The 17,603-nt window shown below is 30.9% G+C and overlaps 1 protein-coding gene across 2 annotated transcripts in view; it reads left to right on the plus strand.

Annotated features, from left to right (window-relative positions):
- The first annotated feature begins 15,202 nt into the window (after positions 1-15,202).
- The window catches only part of Nckx30C (solute carrier family 24 member Nckx30C), a 440,887-nt gene continuing 438,486 nt past the window's right edge, over positions 15,203-17,603 (plus strand). The window contains exon 1 of one of the 2 annotated variants that reach the window (XM_089595020.1): positions 15,203-16,433. In XM_089595020.1, coding sequence (XP_089451146.1) covers positions 15,549-16,433 — 885 coding nt within the window. In that variant the 5' untranslated portion in view covers positions 15,203-15,548. The remainder of the gene's footprint in view (positions 16,434-17,603) is intronic. The other variant, XM_089595021.1, reaches the window with a different exon arrangement.

Here is a 17,603-nt window from a genome sequence, read left to right on the forward strand (position 1 = left end):
GCGTTATGAGCGATAATTTGGGGTCCCATCAAATCGGTGGCTTAACAGAAAATTTTAGTTGTAAGTTCTTCTGCTAGTACTGTGAAAACACGACTGACAATTCTGGACGTAATCCACTAAATTCACCAAAGTTGAGATCTCCACAAAGTTTTAATGCCTGCTTGTGGGAAGCTTTAAAAAGCAAGAAAATAATAAAAGGTATTAAACAAAAATCACCTTTAAATGAGCTGCAGCCTTATTACGTTTGCAATTCCGGTTGACCTCCAAGTCTGGGTCACGACGTTTTTGAGGAAATCCTTAAATACGGTTTGTTTTTAATAAAACAGTACTTCGTAAAAAGAAGATGGTTCTCTGTATCCTTATTAAATTATAGGCTTAATAACTTTCAATGCAAAGGGGAATCTGCAAAAATTTATTCCACACATCAAAATCAACAAGTCCAATAAACTGATGGGTTCTACAAGTGAGATGCGCAGATTAGCGATGATATTTGCTATATCAGTACTCGATCTAATAAAAAATTTTTAAGATAATATATGGCAGTTGGTGTTGTTACTACAAAAAATTTGTAATCTTATTTGTGCGCCGGCGTTATCTCAGTCCCAAGTGAAACTACTACGTAGAAATGTATGTAATTATATTTGTTTTAGGTTGTTGTGCTTTCCGGGAATTCCATTGCACCCAAAACATGAATTTCTCTCACTCTGTCCAGATCTAATAAAAGTTTTTGGCCCTCTAAAACATTTGTGGACTCTTCGATTCGAAAGTAAACATAAATTTTTTAAAGAACTTATGCACCACTTAAAAAACTTCAAGAATCTGACTGCTACCATGGCAGAAAAGCATGAATTGGATCAGTGCAATATTAACAATAAATTATCAGTCACTGCTGAAAGTAAAAGATTTCATCCATGATATCCACAAAAATTTAGGAAACAAACGTATGCGATAACAGACAGTTTTCCTGAATTAAAAACATTTTCATTTATTCCTCATACGGACTTGTTTCAAGGGGCTCAATACTCTGAAGGAGTTGCAAAAACTGAATACGGCAATTTTTTAACTTGCAAAATTGAGTACATTTTCGTTACTGATGCAAAAACTGAAGTCTACTTTCTAGAAATAACATATGAAATTATAGAGATTTCCGAATTCGAGTGTTGTGAAATACTACATTACAGAGGTTATGAGAACAGAGCGATGCATCGAGATATTTTTTCACATTTATTATTGTTATGTCCCGATCCTACGTTATGTTATTTAACAACAAATTTCGTATTTAATCGTATTCCAAGCTGTTCCAAAGTAAGCTCAGAGTCTTCGGGCTTTCAAGATTATAAGATTCCATGGAGTTCACTAAATTGTAAAACACTTTAAATACTAAGTAAAAACGAATCATGTATCGATACGACTTTTTATAAAAGAATATTTTACAAAATGCATTACTTTGAAGACAGAATTGATAACGGCAGGTGCGAGGGTAACGGTATCCATTCAATAACTCAGAAATTGAAATTCAGGAATGACAATGAGAATCGAATCAAGCTTTGTCTTTTACAAATGAGATAAGTATGGGACAGATTCATTTGTACCATAGAAAACTATCAAGGCTTTAAAAGGTGGATGTCCAAATTTTAAAACCTATTTCCCATCCCATTGGAGAAAACGACGAGCCTTGTAAAAAAAACCAAAAAGTCCTGTTAGATAATAAGGATATCACTTTTAATGATGCAGAAAGCATACGAAAATTCGATGAAGTTTTTGAGCTGTCATTTGTGGCTCAACGTCTGTTTCTAAATAAATTTTCACCAGCTCGAACAATTGAGGATGTTGCCGATAATTGGCCTTGTCTATTGTCTAAATATTTTTTAAACTCACATTTTCATATGATAACTAAGAGGTTAATCCTAGATTTTGAGGAGAACTTATTAAAGGATATGAATATTTTTTTAAAATACGGCTTCAAACAACAATATTTTTCTTTACCAAGCAGCGAATAATGTATCACAGCACAATATGTAAAATGCTTGCAAACTATACTTATGCATTTTAAAGAAGATCCGAATAATTTATTCCAATTACAAAAGGTAAATAATGTTTCTAAAAAATAAACACATATTTCAATAAAATTTCTCACATCATTCTGTATTATTGAAGGTTGGTGCTCAAATTGGTAATGTGGAGGTATCTTACAATTATCTACATATACCTGTTATTGGTGAGTATTAACGTAATGCTAATACGAATAAAAATTTGAAAGTTTTTCAAATCAGTTTGTAAAAAATCAGCAGCACATATCATATCAATAATGGTTTTGTGTTTCTGCAGCTCTATTGTTTTTAATAAAAAAAAATCAATTGATACAGAAATTTTTTAATTTAACACACGTGTTTTTGTAATAAAACTATGTTTATAAGTATGTGATAAATAATAATGCATTACTGTTATTTTGCCAATAGGAGGGCTCGTTAACGGCAACAAGGGGTACTGGAAAAAAATGATCAGTGACACCCCAAAAGTATTCCATTTAATGACTGATTACTTTGTTTTTCAGGAAATGAACTACAATATTGTCGATACTTTGAGTACACTTATCGCAATCTACTTTGTTCTTAATCAAGTTTTTCCTTATGGCTCTGGATACTTTTTATTGTTCATACAATATCTTTTTCTACAAATTGTTCCAGAGGAGAGCCACAGATCTTGCAAGAAAGTCATACATGACAAGATCATGGCCTTCGACAGAAAGATGAATCAATTGACAGCATCATTGACTAAATTTGGAAACAGTGCTTTTGAAAATCAGTTACAAGTCGTAGCAGAAATTGAAAAAGATAATATTTGTGAAGAATGAATGACGTTTTCTGCTTTATTTATTTATTTATTGATTTATTTACTTATTTATTTTTTTTTTTTTTGGACGGAGCGGGGAGAAGAAAAATCTTTATAGACACCCCAGCTGATGTGTCGGATTTACCCGGTGTACCTACCGACTAAGAACTAACCTCCCTGCATGGAATAGGTCTATAAGGACCACTCCCCTAAAAGACAAAAGGCATAAGAGAAGAAAGAAGAAGGAAAGTAATGGAGAATTTCGGAGGCCAGCTCGCTCTCAAAGGGATGAGAGGAGAGGCACTTACGCATTTAGGTGAAGCTCGATTTCTCATTTTCTACTCTATTACATTAATTAAAATTTTTTCAAAGTACTGATTGTTTAACAACTTTTCAAAGCGATTCTTGTACAAACTTAGTACTATATTTTTTTATTACATGATAACTTAATAATAATTTAATACGTTAATCAGTGATACGAGTTCCAATGATTACAGAAGATTAATGTGACTCTAAGTACTAAGATATAAACTTCGTGTGTATTACTCATAAGTATTGTAAGTCTGCTATGCTTGTTTTGTGATACATTTTTATTTCTGGTCACTGTTTTAACGTTTGATTCTGAATCAAAATTATGTTTTTGCCTTACTTAAGTTAATTGGAAATTTATTATGAGTACAAAAGTTATTATAGTGTATATTAAAAAAGATTATTAGTAATACATGAAAAACAGCCTTCAAAAATTTGAACTAAGAAATACTCTTATTTTTATTACGATTTCAGTACACAATGTGATTTTGAAATTTTTATGTCTTTATAGATTGTAAAAATGTACGCATACATTACGTAAGATGCACAATTTACGCTAAGTTCCTAAGTATTAACGAAAAGAAAAGCTTTAATAATTGTTAATATTTACGTTTTTCATGCGTGCAATATTATTATGCATACAATAATAAATTTTGCATTAAATTTGATAAATTAACAATATTCGTTTTCCTTTCCATGTACTACAGATTTACTGCAATATATTGCTATTCTGATAGTAATATTATCACTAGGAATGTAAATTTATTTTTTCGAGCTTTTACTATAACCTTAGTAAAGATTCTAATTTTACTGTAAGTTTTGTAATGTACGAGTCGTAAATTTACATTTCCAACAGGTATAATACTACTACTGTAGTAAATATACTACTTCTAATCCTAGTGACTCTGTCCGTCTTAAGATTACTACTCGCACAGTAAATTTCATCTTTTAACAGCCTTTTTAATATTTTAATTGTTTATTTACTACATTGAATATAGGTCACATTATTTCCAACATTAGAAGTGGTTATTTTACGAATAATTTTTTCTGTGTACCAGATTTCATCCCAAGGCGAACATTCTCAGTCAACTTAAGGAGAGCAGAGTATGTACTGGGACCCCTCCAGAAACCTGACTGCATAGGCGAGAGCAGTTTTCGACTCTCCAGATAAGCCACTATCTGTCGCTACATAAGGATGTCCTGGACCTTTGCCAAATGAGCCATATTTGCGATCGGACGCGCATCAGAACGGCTAACAGGCTGCGCTCTCTTGGAAAGCGGGGCAATTGTGGACTATCGCTATAGCGCTGGATACCTGCAGGACGCAAACGAACGATTGATAAGTCCAGTCAGGAATGGCACAATTACCGTAAGAGGGCCACGCAAATATGACAGGGACAACTCATTAAAGCTTTTACCCCACAAACGGATTATGCAATGCGCAATCGCTTGGGACGCCTCCATACACGACACTAGAGCCAAGGTAAAATCATTATTCTGGGCACCTGCATTTCTCAGGATACTGTCCAGCTCCCACACAGTAACCTGTAGATGTGTGACCGTGTAGATGAACGCACGACATCGCTGAGAAATGCCTGGCCAGTGCCACGGGTGAGATTAAGTGCAATGGTGACCGCAGCGAGCCTCTTACTATTCTAAACCTACGGAAAATGCTCCAGCGCTGAGACGCCTTACGTGCACCCTCCAAAGCATTGCGCAAGTACGCGTCTCTCGCTTCTCTTATGTCACGCTTAAGAGCCGACCTCAAGCTCCAATACTGCAGAAGACGGTCAGAATCACCCTTTTGCCCAGCAATCCCACACAACTTATCACGCGCCCTACAACGTTCACACAGTTTGGCAGTGAACCATGGCACAGATCTACGATGAGTATCCAAAGATGAACTCCACAAGGACTCCCAAAATGAGAGTCCAGCTACCCACAGCTAGCTCTCCATCATCAAGATTATTAAGAAATAGCTGGAAGTATTGCCACTTGCCGTTTTTAGGGCCATCATAAGTACTTACACTCCCTACTTAACCATCAATCTCATCAGTTTTTCTTAGAGCCACCTAACGTTAAACTACCTTGACAAACAATACATTTTTACTACCATTTTTGGCAACAATTCGTTTTGGCCACTATTAAAACAAGTCACTCATTCACTGGCAGACGTTACGAGTAGAGATGTTCATCAAAAGGCTGGGAACCCCGGTGACCGACGACCCTCCATTACTCTCTCAACTTTAAGCGGTACACGTGGTTAGGCAAAGTAAAAAGGGATGAGGAAAAAAGGGGTTATTGTTGGTGTAAGAAGACATTGATTAAAAGAGGGCAATAAATTAATTGAAAAAATTAGCGATGACATTATCACAATGAAAATTACAAACACAAAAATAAGGATACATATTTTGGCAGTACAATAAATATTATTAAATATTAGTAGAGTATGAAGTAGTCTTAGCTGCAGACATACAAAAATTATCACGGTTTATTCGTAATAGTCAATGGCTTATTTAAACATTCTTATTATATGATGTGAAATCAATCAATGGAAAAAATAGCTATAGTACTTAGCAGAGATAGTGGAACCTCAGGATGAGCAGAATAAGTACGTGTAGAAAATATACTGCACTTTCTTTTATTTAAAAATGGCAAGGTATTAAATTTTTTTGTGACAATTTTAATCATACTTCAACACCACTTTTTTCAGTGTAGATTCATGCTCTGTAAAAGTTGCTAACATAAAATATATTTTTTTGTTACTGTAAATGTGTAGTTTATCGTTATTCGCTCCCAAAGTTTTATGTAGGAACGATAAGAGGATTGTACTGAGCACAAAAAAAATACCATAAATGCACAATTATAAGTCAGTATAATTATAATACGTGCACATTAAATTTAACGCAATATAAAAAATGGAATAGGGTAAAAACATAATCAGCATAATATCGGACTGTAAAACTTATTATACAAGAACATATACTAGTCTACTTAGTATATTAATATTCAGCTGAATTTATGGAGCTCAATTTTCTTTAATGTTCTACCTATTTATGCATACTTCTACCTACTAACATTCTATTAACGTTGTTTTCGTTTGTTGTCAGTTCTCAAATTATTTTCTAGCAATGATATTGACCACTATCAGTTGAAATTTAATTGCCAACGGCCTCACGTTATGTGCAACTGGCTATTGTATGTTTATTGATACTAAATTTTTCCACCAGGTATTATGTTGATTGTGTTTGCACCTCATTTTAGTTTTTCAAATGAGTGATATTTAATGTGCATATCGGTAATTCTTTTGAAAATCGAACAAATTTCAACCTTGCCCTCTCTGATTCGGCTAAAAATTTTTTTATAGTTTTTACATTAAAAAATAAGAGATACGTGTCCGAGGATTTTCTTTATCGCTTATTTTTGATTTTATAAGTTATAACAAATTCATAATAGTGGCTGGAGACTCATTTTAAACAATGTATAGCTTCGAACCCTTAAGAGCTACAAAATTTTTACCAATGGCACTTTTAGAGCTAAAGAGATGAACTTTAGGAAAAAATGTAAAAAAAAAAATTGTCAACAAATTAATATTGTTATTAAAAATTCAAATGTTTTAATCGATTTTTAACCACTGCCCCAAAAATGAATCAAATTTTTATTATAACCATCGTATTCTGCGTTAAATTTTACGTAAAAATCATGTTTTTAAAATATGGAGACTTTTGAACTGTTGTTGTTAAAATATTAATTTATGTCGCACGTAATGGTAAAAAAACTGTTTTTTGAGTGTAAAATTATATCTGTACCTCGTATCAAAAAAATTTAAAGTAAAAGTTGTAGATAACTGAAAGATCTACAACTTTTGTATTACCATTTGTCAGTATAACCTCAAAATTTCTTATTATCATGCAAGAAAGCGAGAAATCACCATTTCATCAATTATTAAGAGTAATTTTTCACTTGTAAAACGGAGATGAACAACAATAACTAAAAAAATTATATTTTATCGAATTAATAAAAATGTGTAATAAGAAATGAAGTAAACCTTATGATTGCTTAATATTTATTTAAAGATGTTACAAAATTTGCATGTACAAGTAAAACTTTCTGTATAGTGTAATATCAAAATTACGTCACTTGAAAATTTTCACAATATTTTGATGCCTCATACAAAGTCGAGCCTTATTCACGTTTTCTCATTTAAATCAACGTTGAAAAATCTAAATAAGGATAAACTTCTTACGACGCGTCGATTTGTTTTTTCGTGCAAAGAAAACAGCCTTGCTTCTAATTCTTGACAAGATAGTGGAACCATGTTATGACATTGTAGCAATCCCTTAATCGTTGTTGCTCTCAAAAATCTCTCTGACACTAATATTCTTTCTTCTTCGTAATCATCATTTGTAGAATAACGACAAGTAATATTTGGCAGTGATTCTGTAGCCCAATGAAAAAGTTCTCATGGCATTCGAATGGGATTGTTAATTCTCTGAAGACTTGCTCTGGCAGCTAGTCGTTTTACAGTCCCGCATATTCCGTCATATGGCCCCTTCCCATATGAAGTGGGGAAAATGCCACTCTGCTGCTATTTTAAAGTCTTCAAAGTGATGAGTGAGATTAATAAAGTTCTTATTATTTTTCAACTGTCCACTCACACTGTCAGACGTGTACATTATTTTATTAACACATGGTAAATTTATTGTAATAAATTCGATTCACTACTTTTAATATAGATGTATAGCAATAGGCATTCCTACAATAAATTTAAAATGGGTGTACGGTGGCCTGATCGTTGTTCCAATGTATACCCTGAACCGAATTCTGAGTTACGAAAGTATAATTTTCTAGGAAGTCGCAAATTACGATACCCTCGTTTTCTCTCAGTTTATTTTTCATCTCATTTAAAAAATCCCTTTGTTTGTTAACCAAAAATGAATGAATCAACAGTTTTTGCAAACCTTCACTTAACTTTTGTGAAAATTCATCAACTGGAGATATTAGGGTCTGCAATGAGGTTCTTTCAGCCGTAACCCATTGTTTGTAGGTAACAGTTTTAATACATTTTTCTTCAAAAATTTCCTCCAGTGGCTCAATAACACTCGTCACGCCTGGGCACTTCTTACAAGAATTTAAATAACAATCAGTCGTTTTGTTTGTACATACCATACGATCCAAACAATCCTTTTAATTGATCAACGGCAGCTCAGAACTGGAAGTAAGTGATTTAAAATTGGCACCACTTAATAATAAACTAACATTTTCATGTATAGGACATACACAAACAAAGTCAGTACCGGAAGCACCTAGCTGCCAAAACATAATATTTCAGCCTTAACCTAGCAAACTTTGAGGAACTATATTTCATAGTTGGGTACGTACTAGTAAAAATATGATACAATTCTTTCGAATTGTTTAATTCTAGTCTTTTTTGAATAGGTACTGATTTGCCCTCTACTTTTATCGAAACGTAATCTTTTTTTCCGGCAATATATTGAGTGTAGTCGTCAGACTGATACAAGCTAACAATTGTATCGATAAAATTATCATCTAGAGATGGATGTTGTTTTGAGTTTGGATTTCCAATTAATCCCTTATCTCGAGCAACGTTTTTTGCTATGCCTATCATGTGACGAGTTGCGGAAAGAAATGTGTCCTAGATTTTTTTATAAGACCACGATCAAAAAACAGTCAAAATTTTAATTTTATGAACGCGGTCATCTGGATCATCTTGGCTCAAATTAAAAATTTTTTTATTAATTACGGATGATATTTGTTTTGATTTTTCTTCCAAATACCTTTTCGACAGTAGTTATTGTTTTTTGATGGGCGAAGATTCGAAGAAGCTTAATCCTTTGTTAGAAAAATCCACTCGTTCACTTTGCAAAGATGGATTATCTCCCTAAAATCCAGATATACTGTCACTGATCCCAACTCTCATATCAGATTCTTTACTTGAAGACTCCTGCTTTTGTAGCGTCTACAAAAAAAATTAAACTAAAACATCGACATAAAATTATATGGGAGATAAGGTATGTCTGAACTCGAATATAATAATCAAAATATTGTACGTACCAATTCTGGTAGCCCATTTTCACTCTCTTTTGTATCTTTTTTTTTAACTTTGGTAACTTCAAGCGGCAAGCAGAACAAATTTTTTGTTGTGATGCATCTGACAGAATTGCCAAGTCCAGTATTAAAAGTTGGTTTTCATTTACTGTCCTCAAACTAAAAGTGTTTGTCGTTGGACGTTTGAGATGAAAAGGATTAAAACATCTGTCTGATCGATAACTAGTATTTTGCATTTAACGTGCCTCTTTCCGTGGAATTGTTACAAGTAAAAATTATTTAACTTTAAATTACAACGAGTGAGAATATGTCTTGGTAGTAGACCAAAATAAGTGCACAGCTGATCCAAAAGCCAACGAACTTGTAGTACGGGGAATGTACGAGGGTAGCGTGGGTAACACTTTGAATCATAGATTGTACTGTAGGCAGGCTTCCCCGCAAAATTTTAAAATTCCAAAAATAAAAAAAAATAAAAAATCTATTTATTATATTAAAGCAGACAATTAATAAAACAATAAAAAACAAAGTAGCAATAAAAAAATTTGAAGAACAAAAACCAGTTAACGTGTTGACATTATGTCAAGCATTTTTATTATTATTTTTTTGTCTAGTGATTAATAATCTTTTTTCTTTTTTTTGTAATGAAAATTAGTTTTTTATAATTCAGGAGATTAGATTGATTAGATTGGAAAACAAATCACTAATGATTAAATTTTAATGAAAATTTATATTAAATAAAAGATAAAATGGTGATTCCTCGCTTTTTTGCATGATAATACAAGATTTTGAGGTTATACTTACAAATAAAAAATACAACAGTTGTAGATATTTCAATTATATACAATATTTTTTTGATACGAAGTATAGATATCATTTTCTATTAAAAAAATAGTTTTTTTACCATTAGCCGCTATATAAATTAATATTTCAACAATAACAATTGAAAAATCTCCATATTTTAAAAACATGATTTTTACGTAAAATTTGATGCAGAATACGATGGTAATGATAAAAACTTGATTTATTTTGTTAATAACAATAATAATTTGTTGATAATTTTTTTTTTCAATTTTTTTGTTAAAGTTTAACTCTTTAGCTCTAAAAGTGCCATTGGTGAAAATTTTGTAGCTTTTAAGGTTTTGGAGCTATACATTGTTTAAAATGAGTCTCCAACCACTATTATGAAATTTGTTATAACTTATAAAATCGAAAATAGGCGATAAAAAAAAGTTCCTCGGACACGTATCTCTTATTTTTCAACATACATACTGGAAAAAGTTTTTCAGCTAAATTGGAAAGGTGACGATTAATTTCTAGCAAAATCCGTTTGGTTTGTAAAAGAGTGACCACTATGTGTTATTTGAGTTTTGCCAAATGAGAGCCATAAAACTTTGACAAAGCGTAGCAGTAAATATATATAAACTTATTTACAATTGTGGAAAATTATATTTGTGCTCATTATAATCCTCTTTTCCTACATATTTGCTGTTTTGTTTCGGTAGAACTAAATTTATAATTTAAGGTATAAGAGATAATATTATGTATAATAAAATAATTAACGAGACCTTGTACATACAAAGATTCGGTCGCACTAAGTGAATATGCAGAAAAACTAGCACAGAAAGCATTTTTATTTGGCACCATTCTTTAATTCAAGGAATAGAGAACTATTAGCATGTTGTATCAGGGACATAAAGTCATTAATTTTATATTAAGTAACTTTTTAATGTTAAAATTAGCCACATTTTCAATAGCGACTAATGGATAAATTAATGCAAAAAATTAAATTCTGGCATCTAAGACATGGATGCCGCATTTACCGCCTGCGAAAAAAGTTCAACCATATTTGCATGAGAAAAATGTTTTTGTATTAATTAGTATTAGCAATGTTACATCAGTTTTTAGCTATTTAAGTGAATTGTGGTTATTTAGACCGTAACAGTTTCATTTTTGATACAACTGTGTATTTTTAAATGTCAAAATCTAAAATTTTCCTCAACTACAGGTGCATATAAAACTAAAATACAAATTGTAAACAAAACTTGTATTTTGGTACGTTAAAATATTTTCTGTAATTTTTGGAGCATTAAGCAAATCCTTAAGAAATACTCAGCAGTATAAAAAAGTTTATAATTTTTTAAAATGTGCAGCTTTATGGTACAATTTTAACTTTGTGCTATAACTGGTGAAAACATATTTTTGGAAGTTATTTTTGAAAGTTCATTGCCTTCTCGACAATCGAAGTTGTAATTTGAATAAAAGTGTAAGATACAAGAAAAAAGTGTATCCTGGTAGGATCTCCATTTCTTTTTTTTTTTTTTTTTTTATTTTCAACACGTTTCAAGAAACTTAAGAAATATGGCCAAAAATGATTTATTTTCATATTTATTTTCCAAAGTTTTTCCCACTTCTTATAGAATGAAGATAGTTCCGGAAATGTACATAAAAGTATCAATAAAATTTATTTTCTAAGGAATGTAAAACTTTCTCGTTGAAACTAAATGTGTAAGTTTTTGAATTTTCGAGATGTATCCAATGACACAGATGTTTGAAACTTGGAAAATATCATCGTTTTCACTATCAGGACAATTTTTCAATTTTTTTTTGTATTTGCATAGGTGGTAGGAAATTCTTTTTTCAAACTTATATTTTTTCTAAACACATAACAACCTAAAGTATTAAATTACAAGTTACATACAAGAAACTGATTTTGACTTCTGAGAGTTATGCAATCTTGGGGCTGGCAACATTATTATCTTTGTTGAAATTTTTGGATTTGAAACTGTCAGGGTGTGATATAAAAATAAGGCTACAAACTAACTTTAAGCTAATTGGATGTAAAATTTCCATGTTAGTCGACTTATGTGCTCTTATAAGTGGTGGTTACAATTTTTGCGCTGGCAAAACTATGATGCATTTCTTTGAAGCATTCATGCCTAAGAGCAAGTCTTAATTTAATGTTTTAGCTGCTACTAATATTTGAATCTTGTCTTGGATTTTGTCATGGCTGTCGCTGTATCATATCCATCAGTTTAAATTTTCAATGGGTAATTCTTTTTACTCCTCATGATTTAAAAAAAATTTTTCCGAAGTTTGTCAATCAAATGCAGAAAAATAATTTTAAATGAGATCTAGAACACAAAGTTTAGGATGCAATGAACATTAAATTAGCTTATAGCTCTATCCTAGGCTAAAAATTTTTGACTGGGAATGCTAGCTATAGTGAATCTTTTTACGTTCTAAGAACAGAGGTAGAAAAAGTACAGTACCTTAACTGGTATAAATAACTTCGTTGAACCATTTTAAAGGTGATATTGTTAAGGATACGAAATAAATAGTTACTTTTAATACATAGAATGAAAGTCTCTTTCTTAAGACATGCACTTCTAGAATCGTAGAACCAACACTATCTTTTTTCCAAGAGCAATTGAAAATAGTAAAAGTTACATATAATAAATAAGTTTCAACCCTCACAGAACTTAAATTCTTAAGGTGTTTGGGTAACGTTTAGATTTGAAGCCAGAGTTCTCGCCTTATTACGATTGAAGAAAAATTTTTAATTTATTTAATAAAAAATTATTTTAAATTTTTTGCACCTTCTTTGGAATAAAGAAGAGCCTTGTTATTTTTAAGAAAAACCTTTTAGCTTGATCAGCACGAAAAAACAAAAAAATGTTACTGTTAAAATTTCTTTCGTTTATTGCTCAAAAATACTTAAACTCCCTACTTTTAGTGTTACTATATGGATAATATCACCTTATATGGCTGATGTACCTTATAAAAAAAAGATTATTGAATAAATTCTGTTAATTAAAATTCGCAAGAAATTTATAGCTGTAAACAGCTACTTCTTTTAATTGACTCTTTAAGCTACTTTGTAGTCAATTATAGCTAGTATTGTAGATGATTATAGCTGTAAATACAGCTACCATTCATAGTTAAAATAATAGCTAATAATTTTTGACTAAGATTCTTCAATAGTGATATAGTAGTGGTAAAGTCAACTTTTACAATTATGTAACATTACATGAAACAGCATATCATTATTCCACATTAATACCTATATAGTTATTTAGACGATAGAAAATTGGTCATGGTTTTTTTTTGGCTGTACGTTATGACATAAATAAATTTTTTTTTATTGTTATAGCCCTACCGTAGTACAAAATAAATAATACTCCTAGAAAATTTATTGCATGACTAGTGTAACAAAAATTTTAATTTTAAAATAGAATGAAAGAAATTTGGTTGGCTGAGCACGACTATTTATTGTTACAAAAATTATATCCATCTGATATTTCGGCAATTTAGAATTGCCATTATCAGGGACTTTTTAATAAAATAATGTAAATGGTCGAATTCTAACATTTCACGTACACCCTCTGTAGCCCAACAATATATACATCATTAGTTGTATTAGCCTTTATGCTTAACGGGGCTCCTACGACTACTGCTGAGGTCAAAGACAAACAAAAAATAAAGTTTTGTTTTTCAATAAACAAATGTGTCTGAAAATCATTATGATATTTTTAATAACGTATGAAGTGGAAAAAATAATATTTATGTGTGTAGTTTAACTTTGTACGAAAAATTAATTTTTTTTTTGACCAGTCTAGTGCATACGAGGGTACACCACCAGACCGGACCACCTGTGTTGGTGTAGTCTAGCGATGTAATATATAGGTATATGGTATATATATGTCGTGAACAAGTACGTCTGCTACCCACGTGACCTCCTGACCTCCCAGACACTATTTATTTATTTCCATCACAAATATCTCGCTAAAATGGTCCTTTATCCACAATTTTTAATACAGCATACTACAGAGGAAGACTTCATCTACAAAACGTATATATTCAGTCTGCTAGGACATTTAATTTAGGTTTATTATAAACGAAAACAAGTTGTTTTTCACGCTGCCCCATAGGAACACGTGCTAATAGTTACAACTTTGAGCTCAGATTTCTCAAAATTTTGACCCATTCGAAATATAATTTAGACCACCATTAAATTCAGTAGACTTTTATTCACAAGAAATAATATATCTCTGTTTGGGGACTTTCGTAAAGGAGCCCCCTTAATACGACTCACACTTTAATTGTATGATTGCGATATGAGTTTAACCCTTTTTATAATTTTGACTCACTTTTATTTGATTTTTATTTAAGGAAATATTTCTTACTATGAACGTTGAAAAGATTCATTATTGTGTTTTTAATATTGCAAATTTCTTGTGGGGCCCCAGAGGGTGTACGTGAAATGTTAGGACTCGACCATGTACATTATTTTTTTAAGAAGTTCCAGATAAAGGAAATACTAAATCACCAAAGTATCAGATGGTTATAATTTTTTTAACAATAAATAGTCCTGCTCAACCAACCAAATTTATTTCATTCTGTATTGAATTTTGGACATTTGGGGGATTTTATAATAGGAGTTGCTATTGTACATTGTGAAAATTGAAATTTATCAATTCTCTTAAACACAAGATAATAAACAATCAGATCTGCAGCACCTAAAATAAGAAAATGAAAAGTCATCGACGTATATTAATAACATTTCTAACATTTTCAAATTTAATTTATGACTTTAACTCTTACATAAAAATAATGGTAGTGTGTGAATGTAATATTGAGCGTTTTATAGAAGATTACTGCGCACGCTTGGATTCATCCCGTTTCTGAGTTTTTCTTATCTCATTTATGAAGATGTCACGTAAAATTGTTAAAAAAAGAAAATAAACAGTAAAAGAGCGAAAATGTATAATAAATTGTTATAAGCACTTAAAAACAGAAATTATAGGATTAAACAACTAAAATGATAATATGGATGTGAGTACCAAGGATCTTAAAATGAACTAATTTTGAAAAATACATTAAACAGTTAATTCCTGATCCTGTTCGACTGAACGTTTTCGAAAAAAAATAAACAAATTACATAAGTAATAGAAAACTATATTTTCTTATTGTTCCTAACACCTTTAACAAATTACCAGAAGCATTCAAAGTAATTGTGTAAATTTGTTTATTAGTTGAAGTTAAAGTATTCAAATATATTGATGCAAAGAAAATTTATTATTAAATGAGAAGTAGCTATTTTTAAGTAAAATCATATTCAGTGTTCAGGGATAAATAAAAATATTTATGTAAACATGAATATACATGTATATGTACATAATAATGAATGTATATTATTGGTGTAAATAAAGAGACTATCAAAAGAGTTAGAACTATTATATTGTTAAATGAACATTTAAATGTTATAGTGAACTGTAAAAACAGACATGTTTCTGATTAAATAGTGCCAAACGTTTTAAAACTCTTTCAAGCCTTCAGATATGTGCTTGAATTTTCAAGCCATTGATAAATTGACAATGATATTATTATTTGTTATTGTAATATTCTCAGCTAATTTATCCCTAAGTATGGGACATTTCCCAGCATTTACCAGTTTAAAATTTGTGCAAGTAAGCAGTAATAAAAAAATCCAAAACTATACTGTAGACTTAAAGACAAATATTGTTGCCCTATCGGATATTATCAAAACATTTCAGGAAAATAGATCACATTATATGGACATTTACAATAGTAGTGCACATACCTATTATCACAGTAAATCGGGAATTATTCATGAAAAAAAACCATTATTTCCGCATGATCTTTTCAGTTTGGAACAGCGACGACATGGTGCTGTAATGCTACACGTATTAGGAGTTATCTACATGTTTGTTGCATTAGCAATTGTATGTGATGAATTTTTCGTTCCTTCTTTGGATGTTATAATTGAAAAACTTGAAATTGCTGATGATGTAGCTGGAGCAACCTTCATGGCTGCTGGAGGCTCAGCTCCAGAGCTTTTTACTTCAATTATCGGTGTATTTGTATCTTTTGATGATGTTGGTATAGGTACTATTGTGGGATCTGCTGTCTTTAACATACTATTCGTTATTGGAATGTGTGCCATTTTCTCAAAGACGGTATTATCTCTTACATGGTGGCCATTGTTTCGTGATTGTACATTTTATAGCATGAGCTTACTCACGCTTATTTATTTTTTCAAAGATAACTACATATATTGGTACGAAGCACTAATACTTTTTGGATTTTACTTAGCTTATGTTAGTTTTATGAAATGGAACCAGCGTATGGAGGAGCTAGTTAAGACTGTTCTTTATCACAACAAGGTAACAAGAGTAAGATCCACCGATCAACTTATGCCAACGGTAAGAAGAGAAAAAAAATATCTTAAGAAATGAGAAACTTTTTAAAGGGTACGTTGAGACAGTTTGTAGACTATCATACTCACCCACAAGAGCTTCTAAGAGTGAGATAAAGGTTTAATCAAGTGACCCTTTCTAATTTAACTTTTACTCTTATGGGCTTTAACGAACAAGTATGGTAATCTGCAAACTGTGAGACTCCATCTCGACTCCATCCAAACCTTCTTTGATGGAGCTACATTATACTGATTTTTGAAATGGATGAAACCAAATATTAATTAATAGTTTTTAAAGTAAATACAGTTACAACTTATTAGGTGCGTAAGAAAGATGTTTTTTTTTTTATTTTGTAATTTCGCAACACTTTATTTCACCCATTCGAGAACATTATTTTAACATATTGTCTATTGCTTTTATAACAAATAGTACTCAACAGATCTGTTATTTATGAAAAAAATCTTAGATACTTAGTTACTGTTTGCTTTTAATATACATCATACCATAGTGTACTAAAAATAGTTGTATTTTCAAATCTTACATTTTTAAATAATAGAATGTTTAACCTACCAATCTTCAGATGAAGAAAGAACTAAAAGTGCACTTCTTCCAAACTCATAATAGTATTAGCACACTTCATACAATAATGAGCATTGATTAATTTGTATGAGTTATCAGTGTCTAATCGAACACGTGCTACCACACCAAGCTGAATAGTACTATCGTTTTTTAACAGAAGTAAACTTTTTATGTTTACAGTAAATCTGTTTTTAACTAACTATAATAAAATTAAAATTTATAAAAAAATAAGTATGCATTTTTTCAGTTTTAAATAACTCAATTTTAAACTTAGTTTGAGTATCTTGAAGCTGCCGTTACTAAAAAATACTAATAGGAAATACAAAAATTATTTGTTTAAAGAAAACCGTTGATTGAGAAAAAAATTTTTTTGAGATGAATCAGACAATACGGACATAGCACAAAGTTCAGTATTAAGTAATTTGATAAATTACGTATTTTCACGGTAGTTTAGGAGTTCACATTTTCAACTGTCAAGGAGACTTTAGTTTTTAAAGAAATAAGATTATCAAATGAAAATTCTCTTGATATTTCACTGGAATCAAGATATTGCTGAATTAAAGCAAGTATCTCAACATTGATTGTTGTATATATTGT

Source organism: Copidosoma floridanum, unplaced genomic scaffold (genome assembly GCF_036245765.1).
Source record: "Copidosoma floridanum isolate Cflo_tuat_1 unplaced genomic scaffold, Cflo_Japanese_pri ptg000024l, whole genome shotgun sequence".
Classification (NCBI taxonomy): Eukaryota; Metazoa; Arthropoda; class Insecta; order Hymenoptera; family Encyrtidae; genus Copidosoma; species Copidosoma floridanum.